This window comes from Cheilinus undulatus, linkage group 17, assembly GCF_018320785.1.
Source record: "Cheilinus undulatus linkage group 17, ASM1832078v1, whole genome shotgun sequence".
In the NCBI taxonomy this organism is placed as follows: domain Eukaryota; kingdom Metazoa; phylum Chordata; class Actinopteri; order Labriformes; family Labridae; genus Cheilinus; species Cheilinus undulatus.
In genome coordinates, this window is record NC_054881.1 from 34,117,276 (window position 1) to 34,133,462 (window position 16,187).

Consider the following 16,187-nt stretch of genomic DNA (forward strand, 5'->3'; position numbering starts at 1 on the left):
GCTTGAAAATGTCCCTGAGGGACACTTTTAGTATGAACCATAAACACTAGCAACATGGAAATTTGATTTAAAGGTAAATGAATTAAACAAAGTATGCTAAAAAATGTTACACAACTCCAAAGTGAGCCCTGGAAAGTGCATTCTATTGTCCCATAATAATGCCTACCCTTGTTGTCATATTACCCCTACTTTCCTGTCAATCAATAAAGTAGACTGGTGTTGTAGATTTGCCAACTAATTTGGATAAGTGTTTTTGCAGGATTTCTGTTTGTGGGACCAACATTGTGAAAGACAAATGCTCTGAAAAGATTATTAGAAGCTCACTTAGCCATGTCTCTGTGACCTCCGATTTATCTTCCATAAAACTTTGCAGAAAACCACTTTTTAAAATTATTATATTTTTATTGTTTCTTTTTTAACCGTCCTTAAAGATTTGAGGCTTCTGAGAAAACATTCGGGCTAGAGTCATGTAAGGCACCCCTCACTCCGCCTATGGCGCTCATACTCCCAACATGCCTCTCTACAACAACCAAAATTCCAAATTCAGGGATATCTTTTGTTTTAAGTATGTTTGACTCTAAATTAGTTAATAATAAAAATTAGGGTAAAAATCCTGCCTTCGGCCATACGAACACGGCTTTGACCGCAATTAGCACCTGTTTGAGCTGTCTTCGGGTGTAAACGAGTTTTGGGGTCACCTGAGAGACAAAATCAAGGGCAAAAACAGCTCTAATGATATATCGCACAGAGAAAGGGTTGAAATGGAGTTGTACATTAGTGACTGGCGACATCTAGTGGTTAGAAACAGCAATGTATGTTGCCTCTTACGGCCTGTATTATAAACAGATAACCTACATTTTACTCTAACTAGTTAAGACTCTTGAGCTAGCAGGTAATGAATGGAAGTTTAAGTTTTGATTCTTTTACACCCTTCTTTGTGAAAATATCGGCACATGCTGTGCATGTTTGTCATTTTTGTCAATGAGAGCATCATAAGTTACTCTTCTTCCATGGACAAAGCGTGACACAATGAAAGGACACATTGGAAATAAAGTTAAAAGAAGCTGAAAAGTTAACGTCTCAGCAAAAATAGCTCCGGAGCTGTAATAACAATTTAGTGTGACACGCGACCCGCAGCCTACGTAATGCTGCGCACATTTGCATCGGGCGCACGCAGGGTGGAAGTGAAGTGGACGGTGGACAGTAAGCAAGCTAGACGGAAAACTCAGACAGCCTTAATAGCCCTTTGCAGTTCCTACAGGGTTCTACGGAAACCTGAAACACAGCACACGTGTGCCCGTGAAGTAAAGAAGATGATTTTTTCTTGTCATAAATAGGCTGTCAACTTGTAAACCTAGCTGGTTAGCTGGATGGCTAGTGATAATGAACTGTTATGCATTGTCAAACAATCAGCTAGTGTTACTCCGCCGGCTAATGCACCTCTAGCCATCTGACTGTCACTGACGTGACTCCCTACGCTGACGACATGACATGTCTGCGTAACTTTTTATCGGCAAAGCATTTATTTTCCTCCAAAAAATCTCAATGGATAGCGAACGCAGCAATTGTAGGCCCCAACTTGGAGACAATGGCAAGCTAGCCCAGCTAGCAAGCTGCCGAGGCTGCTAAGCTTGCTAAAAGCGGTCCTGCCTGGTGCGTGTCTGGAGCCCCACTGACAACATCGAGGTACGTTGTTTTACACATCAAGCTCTGCCTCTGGCCAGTTTTGTTTTGGTCTGATTTTTCACGTCATCAGGAGACGCTACGTGATGCGAGAGTGCACTGTAGAAACTCTCCATGCAAAAGCAGAGCAAACTTTGTTTACTTAATATTGATCCAACTACCGTTAGCTTGCTCGCTAATAGCTAACTATAAGCTAGTTAGCCATTGTGCCAAAGAAATAGAAAGTTTGCAAAGATGTAGCAGTTAGAAAAACAAATATTAACTGCTCTGAATTCTGTCGCATTTGCATGAGATTAACATTGTGTTATTTCATCATGCGCATGTAATAATGTCAGCACCGGCCATGATAATTATGTCAGCAAATTTGTTGATGCTATGTGTAAAAAAATTAATCTCCCTTGTGAACTTTATATTGTTTCTCTCTGTACAAATGCGCCGTAAACATTGCTAATTCTAACTTTTTTAGGTTTCATCTCCATCAAAACTATGTTGTTGGCCACAACATAAAAGATTAACATAAGAGGCACCTGTAACCCACCTGAGGTACCTGCAGCAGGGATCACAAGGATATGTCTGACCAAATCATAGCAACATGTAGCACACAGTTGTTCCAAAACCATCTCCTAACTGTGACTGACCAAGATCCTGCAGTCCAGCCTTGACATCATGTCTTCACAATCCAAATATGTGAGCAACAGCACAGAAGACACTGATCTTGTCATAACAGAGGATGCACTCAGTAATGGCACCTGTGGAGTTGAGACTATGGTGGAGTTGCACTTTGATGGCGATAGCAGAGATGTTACGCTTGAGGGTGACCCTGCACTGAGCAATGATGGCATGTCAGAGTTTTCTAACAGTGATCTCTCTCTGCCTGAGGTTTGCATTTCTACCAACAGCAATAGTTTTGAGGATGATATGAACTATGAGGTCCAGCAGGCTTATCGGATATTCACTGGCTTCCTCTTGGACAAGCACAAAGGCATCACCAGCCCATTCCTTCATCCTATTGGTCACCAGGACGCCCAGCATGGCATTGAAGGGGTCAGGAGCCGGGGTCAGGCACAGCTCAAGCAGTCAATGTGTTTGCGGAGGATGCAAGAGAAGTTTATCAACCAGGAGTATGACACCATTACAGAGTTTGTGGCAGACTTCAGGCTGATGTTGGAGAACTGTTATCGATACCATGGGGTGGACCACTGGATCTCCAAACAGGCTCAAAAACTGGAAATCATGCTGGAGCAGAAGCTTACGTTGCTATCCAGGTAAACATAATGCAGTTGAATCGATAATTTAATTGCTTAGCAAATGCTGAAATGCAGACAGCTTTTTCATGCGTGTCATAACTTAATGTTGCTAAGCAGTATATGCTTCTGGAAATTTAAATTGTTAACACTTTATTTTAGTGGCCCTAATTCCCTATTAATTTTATACTTAAAAGTAGTTTTAATCTAGTAATTTCTGAAAAACAAGGTGGTAATTACCTTGTATTAACTGGCATTTTGCCAAGCATTAACTTGGAAATATGGTAATATTAAGGAACTATTTTCATAGTAAAAATGCATTCATTATCAAATAATTCCTTGTAATATTTTGGAAATTCTCTGATTATTAGGTGGTATTTTACCCTCACCCTCACCCTCACCCTCCAAACCTAATGCCTAACCCTAACCCTAACCCCTAACCTTCTAGCCCTGGCCCTAAAAATTACTTGACTATTATTCAGGAAGGACTCACTTTAATTTAGTGGGCCAAAATTAAGACATAACCTGGAAATTATCAAACAACTTATATGGAAAATTATCATCTTATTTCTAAGAAATTGCTTGGTAAAATACCACCTAATTACCAGGGAATTGCCACAATGTTAGGGTTAGGATTAGGGTGAAATACCACCTTATTACCACATATTATGAGGAATTACTAGGTGATTACTACATTATGACTAAGTAACTACTTCAAATTTTCTATTGTTTTTCTTTAAATATAGTTTTATAATTATCATCATTAAAATGAGTGATGCCTTTTTCTGAAACACAGTCTCACTTTCATCTGTTTATGTATCAGAAATAACAAATTGAAACGGCCAGGAAGAAGAAATGAAAATACTTTTTTGTGAGTATTTAAATTTTAGAAATTGTGTAGTTGTTCAGATACATCATTACTGTAAGTTTTTTTTTTAAGTGTAGACACAAATACACTTCAGATAACAGGACTAACAAGGAGCTGACAATACAGTGAAATCTTATAACAACACCCCTAAAAGAAGAACAGAAAGACAACAAACTCAGAAAAATAGAAACTGACTAATAAAGGGAAATTTAGCAGTAATTTAATAAATCCAAAAAGCTGAAATAATTAGAGGTTGGACAAATAGTTATTAAATAAGTCAAAGTTGGGATTTTTAGCCCCCTCCTAACTAGAGCTGATGTCTTCATTTTTAAATCATTTCATCCTGCTATTTTATAGGTTGTTGTATTTTTTTTTAAAAAAATGCATTTTTAAACTTTATTAAAAATAATTAGATTCAAACTAGCCATTGATTGTGCTTCAAGTGTGAGTACTTTAACCAGCAGAAGGATGGTAATTGCATTTTCAGGATAATTCTCACTGAGACATCCCAATATGATGTATGAAGGATTAAGTTAAAGAATTCACTTTATACGGTTTGGATACTATCCACAAACACACACACCTGGTCTTCCTCTTTCACCAAAGAAAAACCACATACAATGAAACTATTAATTTTTAAACATATTAAGTTGTTCTTTGGTCTCAGTGTTTTTATAGAAAACCTTCAAATATTGTAGACTGGTCTTTGATTTAGACTTGATCAGTGATCATCAACTGGCGGCCTCGGGACCAAATCAGGCCATCCAAAGCTCCGCATTCACCCCCCAAAAGATGATTAAATTCAGAAAATGGGAGGAGGAAAAAAATGTAGGCCCAGTGGTTTTTAGGGTATCTTTTGTCCTTAAATCTCTACAGCTATCAAATCAACCCCAGAATGATCAAGACTGCATCAGTTTTGTCGGGAATGACTTGATGTTTGATTTTTTTTACAGAAATCCACCTGTAAGCTATCATAAATAAATATGCTGCATGACAAACATGTACTCATTAATCCAGTCCTGATTAAATCTTAAGTATTCTTTGTTACCTTTTCCCTTCAGGCTCCTGGAGAATAGGATTGTCCTGCCTGAGAATCAAAACAATAGACCTAGTGAAAGGCAACATGGCAGTCCTAGAAATATGAAGCCAAAATATTTAAATTGCCCATAGAAGATAGAGACTGATCTCACTTTTAATGCTTAAGAATTACTTTCACTTTGATAGAAAATACAAACACTAATATGATAATATGTTATTGGACCACAATATTAGTTTATTTTAGATATGAAAGTCTATCCCCCAAAGTGCCTATCAGGACAGAATTTAGCCAAAGTACAAATATAGTTGGTGACCCCTGTTAAAGTGTAAGATTAACTGGCTGTTGTTTAAATACAAAAAACACAGGGGTGTTAACAAGTAAAAATTATCTTCCCGAAATGTAAATTGTTGCCTTATTTCCAAATATCCTAACAGGCAGAATTAAGTAACTATTCATTCATGATAAAGCATTGTTCTGTTTTTTTCTCTCTGTATTTCAAACTAGGACTCTGCGAGAGAAGACGACCTTGGCAGTGACTTCTAAAGGACGTTTTGGGCTCGAGGAGGAAAGGAGTTCATCAGGCACTTCAACAAGGAGGAGACTGGCCCCTCGTAGCCTGGCTACCATCACTGTTGGTGGACACGAGTCTATCATGGTGCAGACCTTAAGGCTAGAAGAGCAACAGAGGGTCAAGGAAGAAAAGAGGTGACTTAGACTTTCAAATATGGTAGTTAATTAGGATTCCCTTTAGCTGCTGCTTTGCTGCAGCTATTCTTCCTTGGGTCCACAACAATTTTGCAGTATGACAGTGTCATGATGTTTTGCTACTTTAAATAATAATGATGTTAATCTAGATGTGTCCTCTGACTTTTTAGGCAACGTGAGCTTGAGAAGAAAGAAGCAGAGGAAATGTCAGCCAAAGAGGTGGATGAGTGGGAGCAGACTTTACTGTCACAGGCGTCCCTCCACACTGTGGACACACTTTGGGAACTCCCTGCTATCGGGCACTTCCTCTGCCTTGCTCAGACTGCCCTTAACCTCCCAGAGATTGTATTTTTTGAGCTTGAGCGCTGTTTATTGATGCCTCGCTGCAGCCTCCTCCTGTCCAAAATCATGTCTTCCCTGCTGTCCCCATCCCAGCGAAGGGCAACCCTGCACCGTAGGCCTGCTCTGCCTTACCGCCGCTGGGAATCAGAGCTCAGGCAGCGGGTCATGGGCTGGTATCGAGCTGTAGGTGCTTCCCGTGATCAGCCAGGGCGGGCTGAGCAACTGGGCCTCTGCCACCAGTTTTTCAGGGCGCTCGGAGAGGTTAGTCCTTTGACAGAGAAACCCTTTCACTTGCTCCCCTTCTACCAGCGAGTATGGCTTCTGAAGGGTCTGTGTGATCATGTGTATGAGACGCAGAAAGACGTGCAGGATGCTGTGCTGTCCCAGCCTATTCATGAATGTAGGGAGTCTATTTTGGGCTACGACAGTAAAGAGAATGCCTACATACATTTCCCACATTTCTGTGGGGCTGACCTGAGGATTTACTGCCAGAGCCCCAGCACACCCCCAGCTTTCCCCTTCCCTTCTTTATGGGTCAAAAGAGTTGAAACAGAGCCAGTGACAGAGGATGAAGAGTCAGATGGAATGAAGGATGAGGGGGTCAAAAATGACAAGGCGTGTTACAGAGGAACAACAGACATGGGGGAGTATGGTGGTTTTGGAAATGGAAGAACAAAGCTGCTGGAGAGTTTCAAAGAGGAAAATGGGGAAGAAGAGGAAGATATCAAAAGGTTTAAAATATGGTCACCAAAGGGAGAGAGTTCTGAATCAGTATCCTCTGATGGAGACTCTTGTGAAGATCCTAAACTGGACCTATACACTAACTCCTTATCCCGGTCACATTTAAGTCCTAATGGTGGAAGTGGTGGGAAAGCTAATATAAAGGAAGAGACTGTAGAGGTGGAGCATCAATCTAAGAGACTCTTGCAACAGGAGCAGGGCTTCACATTGGGCTCAGTGCGCACCATTAAAGCAGAGACAAAAGAGCCCTGTCTGAGTGTGGGTGAGCACAGTTACACTGGCAGGTCACCTGCTCGATCAGTGAATGTGGCCTTCACAAACAAACCAGTGGAGCTCAAAGTGGAGGGAGGAAGTCTCGCCCAGGGAAACCAAAGATCATTCTGCTTGGACTGTTTTAAAAGCAAAACAAGTAATCTCCAATCTGAGGATCACAACTGCTGCTGTGGAACATCAAGGCTAGCAACACAGTTGTCATCTGAAAGTGCTCGAAACTCAAGTGAAGAGAGGGTTAATGACAAAATCTGGACAAAAAAAAAAAAGTGGAAGAAAAAGAGAGGGAGGGAACAGCTGCCGAGGGTGAAAGGCGAGCACAAGCAGCTGCGGCGCGTGGACAGGATGAGGCTGTCCCCAGTTGAGACTGCCAAGTCTGGAGTGCGACGAGTCGCCACAACGATCAAAAGGAAGGAGAAGAAGAAAAAACATAAAACAGGTAAAAAAAAAAAAAAAATTGTTGATATCAATCAAGTGATTTTCTTTTAGTACTACATTGCACATTTGAAAGCATGTGTTCACAGCCACAATTCCATGTGGGACAAAAGTCCCTTTAAAGTGATTAAAAAAAAACTGTTTCAGGTTTCTTGCTATGATAGACCACTGTGTTATGAACCGCCAAGCCAAATTTCAGTCATGAAAAGCATCTCTAAGTTTAGGAAATTAATTTTCAAATTCATGAAAAATGAGGCAGTAAAATCTGCTCTAGGATGGTGTGAGCGTGTCAGGTGAATGAGCTGAAGCCACACCCACTCATTAGAAGTATAATCCACAAATTTAAAAAAAAAGATGCTTCTGAACACAGTGCAGTTGCCTGGCTCTGTGCCAGAGAAGAGAGATTGGATGGAAGGACGGATGGACTTATTTCACTTTACAGGGACTTCAAATTCTTTCTTTATGAAATAGCATGTGGGTTCAGTGACTATCTGTTATGCTGTTGACAGGAAAAAAGGTTGATGCTTCAAAAAAGATAAAAGATGAACCTTCAGTTGAACCATCATTCAAGGTAATCAAACTATTGCATCATTTTTTACTCTATGTACATTTTTTGAATAGCTTTGTTAAGGTATCTTATAACATTTTCAGCTATTCCCCATACGTATACCCCTCTTGTCTGCCTTTCTTGCAATGTTCTTACTGAATCTCTGTTTATTTCTCTGTAGTTGGTATGCACAAATCTTGAGGAGCTGCGAGAGTTGATCAGTAAGATTGAAGATGAGCTTGATGACCTGGAGAGCACCAAAAAGAGACTGGTAAGGGACAGCCATACCTTTCAAAGATGCTGTTGAATGGATTTTGATGTTGCTGAACTAATTTGAATTTTCCTGGGTGTTTTCACCCACAGGGTCGGTGGTATTATAGGAGAGAAGCTGTGAAAGACCTCCACAGCACTCTAATCAGACTACTGAATGAGCTTTCTCCCTGGGAACCCAAACTTGTTAAGGCCTACCAGAGGAATAGGTACAGATCATTAGACACAGATATTACATCTGGATGAACAACAAAGCTTAATCCTACTTATTATTAGTTTTCTGCTGCTAGTGTTATCTACTGAAGCCATAAGAGGACATACATCGATACATTTTAATTTAATTTAATTTACCATGCTAAAGGGTATTTTTCATTTGCAATCAATAGTTCTTTATTTAGCTAGTTCTTTGTGATAACAATATTTTTTTCCCATGATAATTACCATTTAAATAATTCTGTTCGTGATAGGTGAAATCCAGGATTTTTATCCAATGATAATGTGATTAATAAAACTTGAGCAAAACAAAAAGTTTGTAATTATCATGGGAAAATAGAATGAGATAAAATGTATGGATGTAGGGCTTAGGGCTTAATCACACCCCCCTGCCCACACACATGAACCCACACACACTTTTTAAAATTTTCTTATGTTACAGCCTGATGCCAGATTTGCAAAAAAAAAATCTCATTAATCTACTCTCAGTACTCAATCATGACAAAATGAAAACAGAAGTTTAGACATTGTTGCAAATTGATTAAAAATAAACTGGAACATCACTTTGACATTAGTATTCAGACCTTTGAAAATACTTAAAATTTAGCTCAGATTCCTCCAATTTCTGTTGGTCTTTGCTGAGATGTTTCTACCCCTTGATTGGAGTTCACCTGTGGTCAATTGAATTGACTGGGCATGATTTAGAAAAGGCACACACCTCTCAATAGAGAGCCTCACAGCTGACAATACATTTCAGAGCAAAAACCAAGCCATGAATCCAAAAGAACTGCCTGCAGAGCTCAGAGACAGGATTTCTGCAAAGCACAGACCTGGGAGAGGCCACAAAAAACTGTTTCAGTGAAAGTTCCCAAGAGCACTGTGACCTCCATAATTCTCAAATGGACGAAGTTTGGCACAACCAGAACTCTTCCAAGAGCTGGCCGTCCGGCCAAACTGAGCAATCAGAGGAGAAGAGCCTTGGTAAGAGAGGTGACAAAGAACCTGATGTTCACTCTGACTGAGCTCAAGAGATCCTGTGTAGAAATGGGACAAAGTTCTAGAGGGGCAAACATAACTGCGGCCCTCCACCGATTAGGGCTTTAGGAAGAGTGGGCAGATGGAAGCCTCTCCTTAGTTCAAAATGCACATTTGCAACAAACTCCTAATAAAAATCCAAGCAGGCTTTCATGTGTTTTGCACTGAGGAGAGACTTCCCTCTAGCCATTCTGCCATAAAGCCCAGATTTCTCAGTTTGGCCAGACCACCAGCTCTTGAAGGAGTCCTGGTTGTGCCAGACTTCTTCCATTTGAGAATTATGGAAGCCACTGTGCTTTTGGGAACCATCAGTGCAACAGAAGTGTTTTTGTAGCCTTCCCAGATCTGTGCCTTGCAACAACCCTGTGTCTGAGATCTGTAGACAGTTTCTGTGGGATTCATGATTTGGTTTTTGCTCTGATATGCATTGTCAGCTGTGAGGCCTTCCATAGAGAGGTGTTTGCCTTTTCAAATCATGTCCAATCAGTTTAATGTACCACAGGTGGACTCCAATCAAGGTGTAGAAACATCTCAGCAAAGAACAAGAGAAATGGGAGGAATCTGAGCTAAATTTTAGGTGTCATTGCAAAGGGTCTGAATACTTATGTAAATGTGATTTCAGTTTTCTATTTTTTATAAACTTGCAAAAATGTCTAAACTTCTGTTTCTACTTTTTCATGATGGGGTACTGAGAGTAGATGAATGAGAATAAAAATCTTTTTCTCAACTGTAGCAAATGGCTGTAACATGAGAAAAACTGAAAAAGTGTGTGTGTGTGTTTGGGGGGTGGTCTGAATAATTTCCGAATGCACTGTATGTATTACTTTGAATACACCATCCTTGCTGGACCAAATACAAACCCTTGCTCTTTGCTTTCTGTTCTTTCTCATACCCAAGGCTTCGTTTAAAGAAGGAATTTGATGATTTCAAGAACCACCCAGAGTACAATAACTTTGTGCGTGAAGAATGTATCTCATCATCATCATCAGATGAAGATGAAGAGAGGGCTTTTGGGAAGGAGGCATGTTTGCTCTCAGATCAATATAGACGATCAGAAGAAGAGGACATGGAGCATGTGGTTCCTAGAGGTCTTTGGAGTGGAGGTAGAGTCATTTTACTTGACCTGTAACATCTTAACTTTTATAAGTGTAGTCTTATCAAGACTTTGATTTGTTTTCCCTGGCCCTGAAGGCGGCAGAACAGCCAGATTAAACAATTTTGATTTATGTCATGTCCCAGAGGAACTGAAATATTGAAGTAGAATACCCATACAAAAGTGAGATGCACTGATTGACCCTGTAGTTGCCAGAATTGTCTGTGTTTCAGCCAGTTTGGCCATGATCCGTAACTGGTCGATCCTCCCAAACATAGCTGATTCTGTACTGATCTCAGATTAACACACGAGCCAAAGTTCAGAATTATACATGTGGCGACACACATGAACATGACAGAAACACACAAGCTAACTCGTAAATAGATTTGTACATTAGCCGAAGCAAAAAGCTTTTTTTTTTTTTACAAAGACTGTTTCCTTGCACTCATTTCTCCCTCTTCCCATCTGCGCAATAATCTGAATTGACAGGTCAAACCTAGATAAACTGGCCAAAGAAATTGTAATCAGTGCATCTCTAATACCCAGCAATTGAACTCGTATAGATGGCTGAAAATCACTAAATTTAGACGTAATATCTGTTTTATGTTCCCAGCAAGCACCAGGGAGTATTTGGCTGATTCTTCTGGAGAAACAACAGTGACATGTGTACCTCAGAACCACCTGAAACACCCCCTGGACTCCCCAGAGAAAGGAATCAGTCTGCTACCAAAAGTTCAGATAAGCAGCAGTAATATCTCATCAACTCCGGCCTCTGGGCTCCCATTTAGATCAGAATTAGCCCCATTAAACCAATCAGGGGATTCAAACTCGGCATGGGCAGCAAGGCTTTCAGCCCATGCTTCACTGTCACCCAGCACCCCCATCCTCCACCCCACCACTGGACTACCTAAGGGCTACACGCCCATCCCCACCCTGCTGGCTAAGAGTGTGGGAAACAAAGTGACCTTAATGAAACGGCCTGCTGATTGCCCAATGGTAAACAACGTAGACAAACTGAGAAAAGCATCATTGGTGTCCCTGCCTACCTCTACAGTGACAACCACAAAACTTATAAAAGCACAAAGTTCTCCGTCCAGTTCCCAGCAGAATTCAAAACAAACACAGGCACAAGGAGCCCAGCAGACAGAAGTAGTAAGACACCCAGGGATGGCCATAGTGACGGCAGCTCTTCCTAAATCATCACAGGCCAAAATAACACAGAGTGCACCAAAAAATCCAGTTCAAGTGATATACAAGGTACCTGAGAGGCTGGGGCATCTTGTAAAGAAAGATGGCAGCAGCCCAGTCAAGATCTCTGTTCATCCTGTCATGGACCAGAACACCGGGGAGAAAATCATGCAGCAAGTAGTGATTCTTCCTTCAAACTTTCTTATTAAAAACACTGATAAGGCTTCTTTTGCAGATCAGCAACAGTGTCAGGGCATTCAGGTTCCAGCTTCTAAAGCTGCTGGACCATTATGTATGTCAACCAATGTGTCTGGGTTTACCATTCCCGAAAGTAGAATTCCTGTTCAGCAAGTGGCTCCGCTGAAAGATACCAAGACAGTGAGGACCCCTTTTCCCTCTGTTTCACCTTGTCTGCAACAGGGGGTCCCAATCACTGCAGGGCTTAAGCTGGCACAAGTCAGTAGTCCTTCTATTAGCACAACCCAAATTACCCCGCCAAAGCCCTCAACCAATATTACTCCTTCTAGTTCAGGTTCCAGCGAACCAATCAAACCTGCAGTCCCGAAACAGGAGCTTAAAACTGTGTGCATCCGTGACTCTCAGTCCATCTTGGTAACAACTAGAGGAGGCAACACAGGCATTGTTAAAGTCCAGACATCCTCAAACAAGAATGCACTTGGCTCTTTAGCCTCCACTCCAGTCATCACCATCTCACCTCAGTTTAAAGCCTTTCTTGTATCCAAGACTTCACAGACTCCTCTCTCATCTCCCTCTTATACTTCCTCTTCCACCATTCCAGCAGTGACAAGTATCTCTTTGGGGCAAACTCAGACACAGGTTCCTTCAGTATTAAAGTCCTCTTCCTCTGTCACGGCCCCCCTGCTTCCTGCAGTAACTGATAGCCATCCTGTTCCAGTTTCAAGAACTCAGCCTGCAGGCACCACTGTCGCTACAATTCAAGGCTCCAACACCTCAAATGGTTCAACAACTGCAAAGACGAGTCAGCAAGCGCAACTGGCTCCTGCTGGTTCGAATATTCAAGCTTCATTTGTAAAAAACACTGCAGTTCCATCACTGAGTAGTTCTGTTGTCCCCCAAGGTCTTACTCAAGGGGAGATCACTAACAAGACTGGTGTGAAGCGGCCTAGTACAGATGACAGATCTCAAGTCACTAAATTCATCTTAGTTACTCCCTCTTCTTCTGGGGCATCAAATGTGGCCTTATCTCAAGGTTCTCTTTCTTCCGCAAAACCAGTTCCTACATCAAGAGTCATGTTCATCAGTCAACCTTCAGTAACGTCATCCATCACCTCCGTGGGAAGCATTCAGATGCATGCAACAACAGCAGGGGCTGGTGGACAGCCTATGACTACTCCTTTATCAAGTCATTCTCTAAAAATGGGATTAAGTCCTGGAAAGCCAGTTGGTGGTTTGAGCTCAGAAGTGTCCAAAATGAAGAACATCAGTCTGCCGTCAGGTGGGTTTGTTGTTGTAGTATTTATTACTCTAGTGTTTGCTGAGTCTTATGTCCGTCTTTACATTTAGCAAGATTAAGAAACCACTTTTGTATTCGTCCTGTCAATGCTGAACTTTAGACTAAAATATTTTTCTTATAACTCTCTAGGGGTTCAAATACACTTGACAGGGAAGACAACAACCATTGGACAGACAATCGGTGCCCTCTCATGTTCTCCTTCAAAGAGCAAACCAGTGTCGTTCTCAGTTCCAATAAGTTCCATTGGAGTGGTCCCCATCACAAGTTCGAGCACCATCACTAGCTGTTCTGCCCAGCTTGCCTCTAACACTTCACTGACCGCCAGCTCGAAACTTCAAGGTATTCCATCCTCGCCCGTCATCTCCCAGTCAAGCTCTTCCACATCCACTTCTGCTGCTGTGACACTGCCTGCAAGGAACGTAATCAAGAAAAACCTTGGCACGCTTCAAAATGTACTGTCTAGTAACTCTCCTGCTCAGGTAACCACTACTGTGCAGAGTAGCCCAGCCCAAGCCTCCAATGTCATCCATCAGCCATCAACACCTACAAGCGGCACTGTTCAGGAACCTATCCCATCTTCCTCTGAACTTGCTCTCAATAAAAGCCAAGCAACCATCTCGACAACCACTATCCCAATCACCACCCCTACTGCAGACCCAATCCAGCAGAAGATAGTCATCAACACCTCTACGCCCCTTGCTGCAGGAACGCAGATCCTACTCAACAATGCACGTTTTGTAGTCCCTCCCCAGGGTCTAAATCCAGGCAGCCACGTTCTCATCATCTCCAGCCCTTCACCCCAGCAAGTGCCTACTGCTATAAGCGCTGCAGTATCAGTTCCTCCACAAGGGGTGAGCCATGTTGCTCTGACACCTCAAGCACCTGTTTTACCACAGTCTCCTGCAAGGCTACCTGGTGTCCCAGCTGCAAGTTCTCCTTTTGTAGCATGCACCCCTAGTGTTGGTCCATCATTGCCTTCAAAAACTCCCGGTGTCATCCCCGTCAGACTTAAAAGTCTGGGATCAGCGTTGTTGCACAGTAAAACAAATGTAGTATCTGCTCTGCCTACATTACCAGCTGTGCAGGCTGGTAGTTTTGCATCACCTGCAGTGGGTGCATCCACTTTGGTTTCATCCCCAACAAGATTAGTCAATATACCAGCGCTAGTTTCCCCAGTGGTCACCAGTGCTCCTGTTCTTGGCTCTGCACTGGCTACAATCAGGTTAGCTGCGGCAACACCAGTGCAAGCTGAATGTTCATCTACCAATGCGCCTGCAGTAGCACCCACCTTACCCAAATTGGCTGCACCTTTATCTTCCTTCTCTCTTTTGCCCAGCCCATCATCTGGTCCCCTGGCAAGCCAGATCATAACAGTACCAGCAACCCTCTCGTCAGCTGCTGGCACACCAGCTTTGCATTCTTCTATTCCTGCCCAGAAGGTGGTTTCAGTGTCAACCCCAGGCGCAGTTATGCAGCCCCAACACACGGCAATTGGAATTGCAGCACACACCATTGCTCCGGCACAGCCTTCAGAGCAAACAGGGCTGGGAAACACACCAGTCAAAAAGATGGTGCCAGCAGGAATGCAACCAGTGCTTGCCGGCATTCGAACACAAGTTTTACCAACAGTGGTTGTTCCACCAATTGTAAGTACAGTGTCTAGGATGCAGACACTGCCAGTCGCTACAGTTCCACCCATTGGAAGCACTGTCAACACCTTTGAAACACCACCTGTGGTGACTGCACTTTCATCAAGCAGCACTGTAATAATGAGTCCAACTCAAACAGTCTCTTCGTTGAGGACAAACAACAGCATTATACCACCTGTTTTGAACAATCAAGCACTTGGAAAGCACTCTCTGCAGACCTCACCCCTAAGTATGCATACTGGTGCACCATCCAAGCTACTAATTAGCCCTGATGGGGCTGTTCTGAACACAGTTCAGTGCCAGGCTAATCCAGCAAAGCTGGTGGTTCCCCCCAACAGTTCCACAGGAGCACTACACATATGTGATTCCTCTTTACAGCCTTTGCCAGCAGACAGGAAGTGCACCAATTAAACGAGATGGTGCCTGGTGTATGAGGACTCAAACAAAACTATCTACTGCTTAGTTTTGGCAGGGCTCAGAACCATTGCTTGTAGTGATTCTGGGAGTTTTTGAAGAACTGCCCTCCTACTGTAGTTTGACTTGTAACTTACATTTAGGATACAGTAGGTCATACCTTGGTTAGATCAACTGATAAGTAAACTGTATGCTCAATCAGATATATTGGTAATGTATACTCTGATCTTCTCAAGTGAATACTGTTGAGGATGCTCTCAGATGAATGTTATAGACTCTTGACTTTCCTTTTTTACTTAATGGCCAGTAATGACAACTTTAAAGAATCATTAGAACAGGAGTAGAAATGAAATAAATTCAGTTCAAGCTTTTATAATACTTTTCAATACCAGTAGATACTGCTTCAAGAAGTTAAAAAAAACTTGATACAATTGTTTGGTTAAACTTGCTCTGCTTTATCTGTCAGTTTGAACAATACAGCAGTTCATATTCAGATTCTTTCACATGATCCTTTGTTGAACCAGTAACTGTTTGAAAACTTCGTTTTACTTTTTTGAAGTATAAGTAAATAGATAAATTTGTACTACATTTTTGAGCCCATATAAAATGTTTTGAAGTCACATTTATTTATTTTTACCATATAGATTTTTCAAAAGTATTTACTAGGTACATTTTCATTGAACAAATGTGGACATTACTGCATGGAAATAAACGATGCGACTGTCCCCAACACGTGTTTGAGCTGCTTCCTTATACACAGATTAATGAAATCAGTTTTTATTGCTTAATGAAACATCCTACTGTATATACATTGTGCTCATTCATTTGAATAGTATGACAAAGTGAAGGATACAATACTTTCTCTCACTGGTATATTTAGCTACAAAGCATAAGAACCCATCATGCAAGTGGCATCAGATTATATACCATCAGACAATAGATGAAAATGAAGAGTT

General features: G+C 41.8%; 1 protein-coding gene across 2 annotated transcripts; it reads left to right on the top strand.

Annotated features, from left to right (window-relative positions):
• The first annotated feature begins 1,173 nt into the window (after positions 1–1,173).
• Positions 1,174–15,956, top strand: LOC121525109 (uncharacterized protein KIAA2026). Of its 2 annotated transcripts, XM_041810914.1 has the most exons (11): positions 1,174–1,686; positions 2,150–2,948; positions 3,751–3,798; positions 5,339–5,539; positions 5,710–7,331; positions 7,837–7,898; positions 8,056–8,145; positions 8,238–8,353; positions 10,290–10,495; positions 11,099–13,150; positions 13,298–15,956. In XM_041810914.1, exons 2-11 carry the CDS (start codon positions 2,350–2,352, stop codon positions 15,226–15,228), a joined length of 6,927 nt encoding a protein of 2,308 aa, XP_041666848.1. In that variant the 5' UTR covers positions 1,174–1,686; positions 2,150–2,349; the 3' UTR covers positions 15,229–15,956. The 2 variants fall into 2 exon arrangements, with proteins under 2 accessions (XP_041666848.1, XP_041666849.1); XM_041810915.1 differs by lacking the exon at positions 3,751–3,798.
• Positions 15,957–16,187: the final 231 nt, after the last annotated feature.

Bases quoted from the DNA above. Each gene is read 5' to 3' on its own strand.
- LOC121525109 (XM_041810914.1), top strand. From the start codon at position 2,350: ATGTCTTCACAATCCAAATATGTGAGCAACAGCACAGAAGACACTGAT. The intron at 2,949-3,750 runs GTAAACATAATG...TTTATGTATCAG, and splicing joins AAGCTTACGTTGCTATCCAG to AAATAACAAATTGAAACGGC. The intron at 8,354-10,289 runs GTACAGATCATT...CTCATACCCAAG, and splicing joins AAGGCCTACCAGAGGAATAG to GCTTCGTTTAAAGAAGGAAT.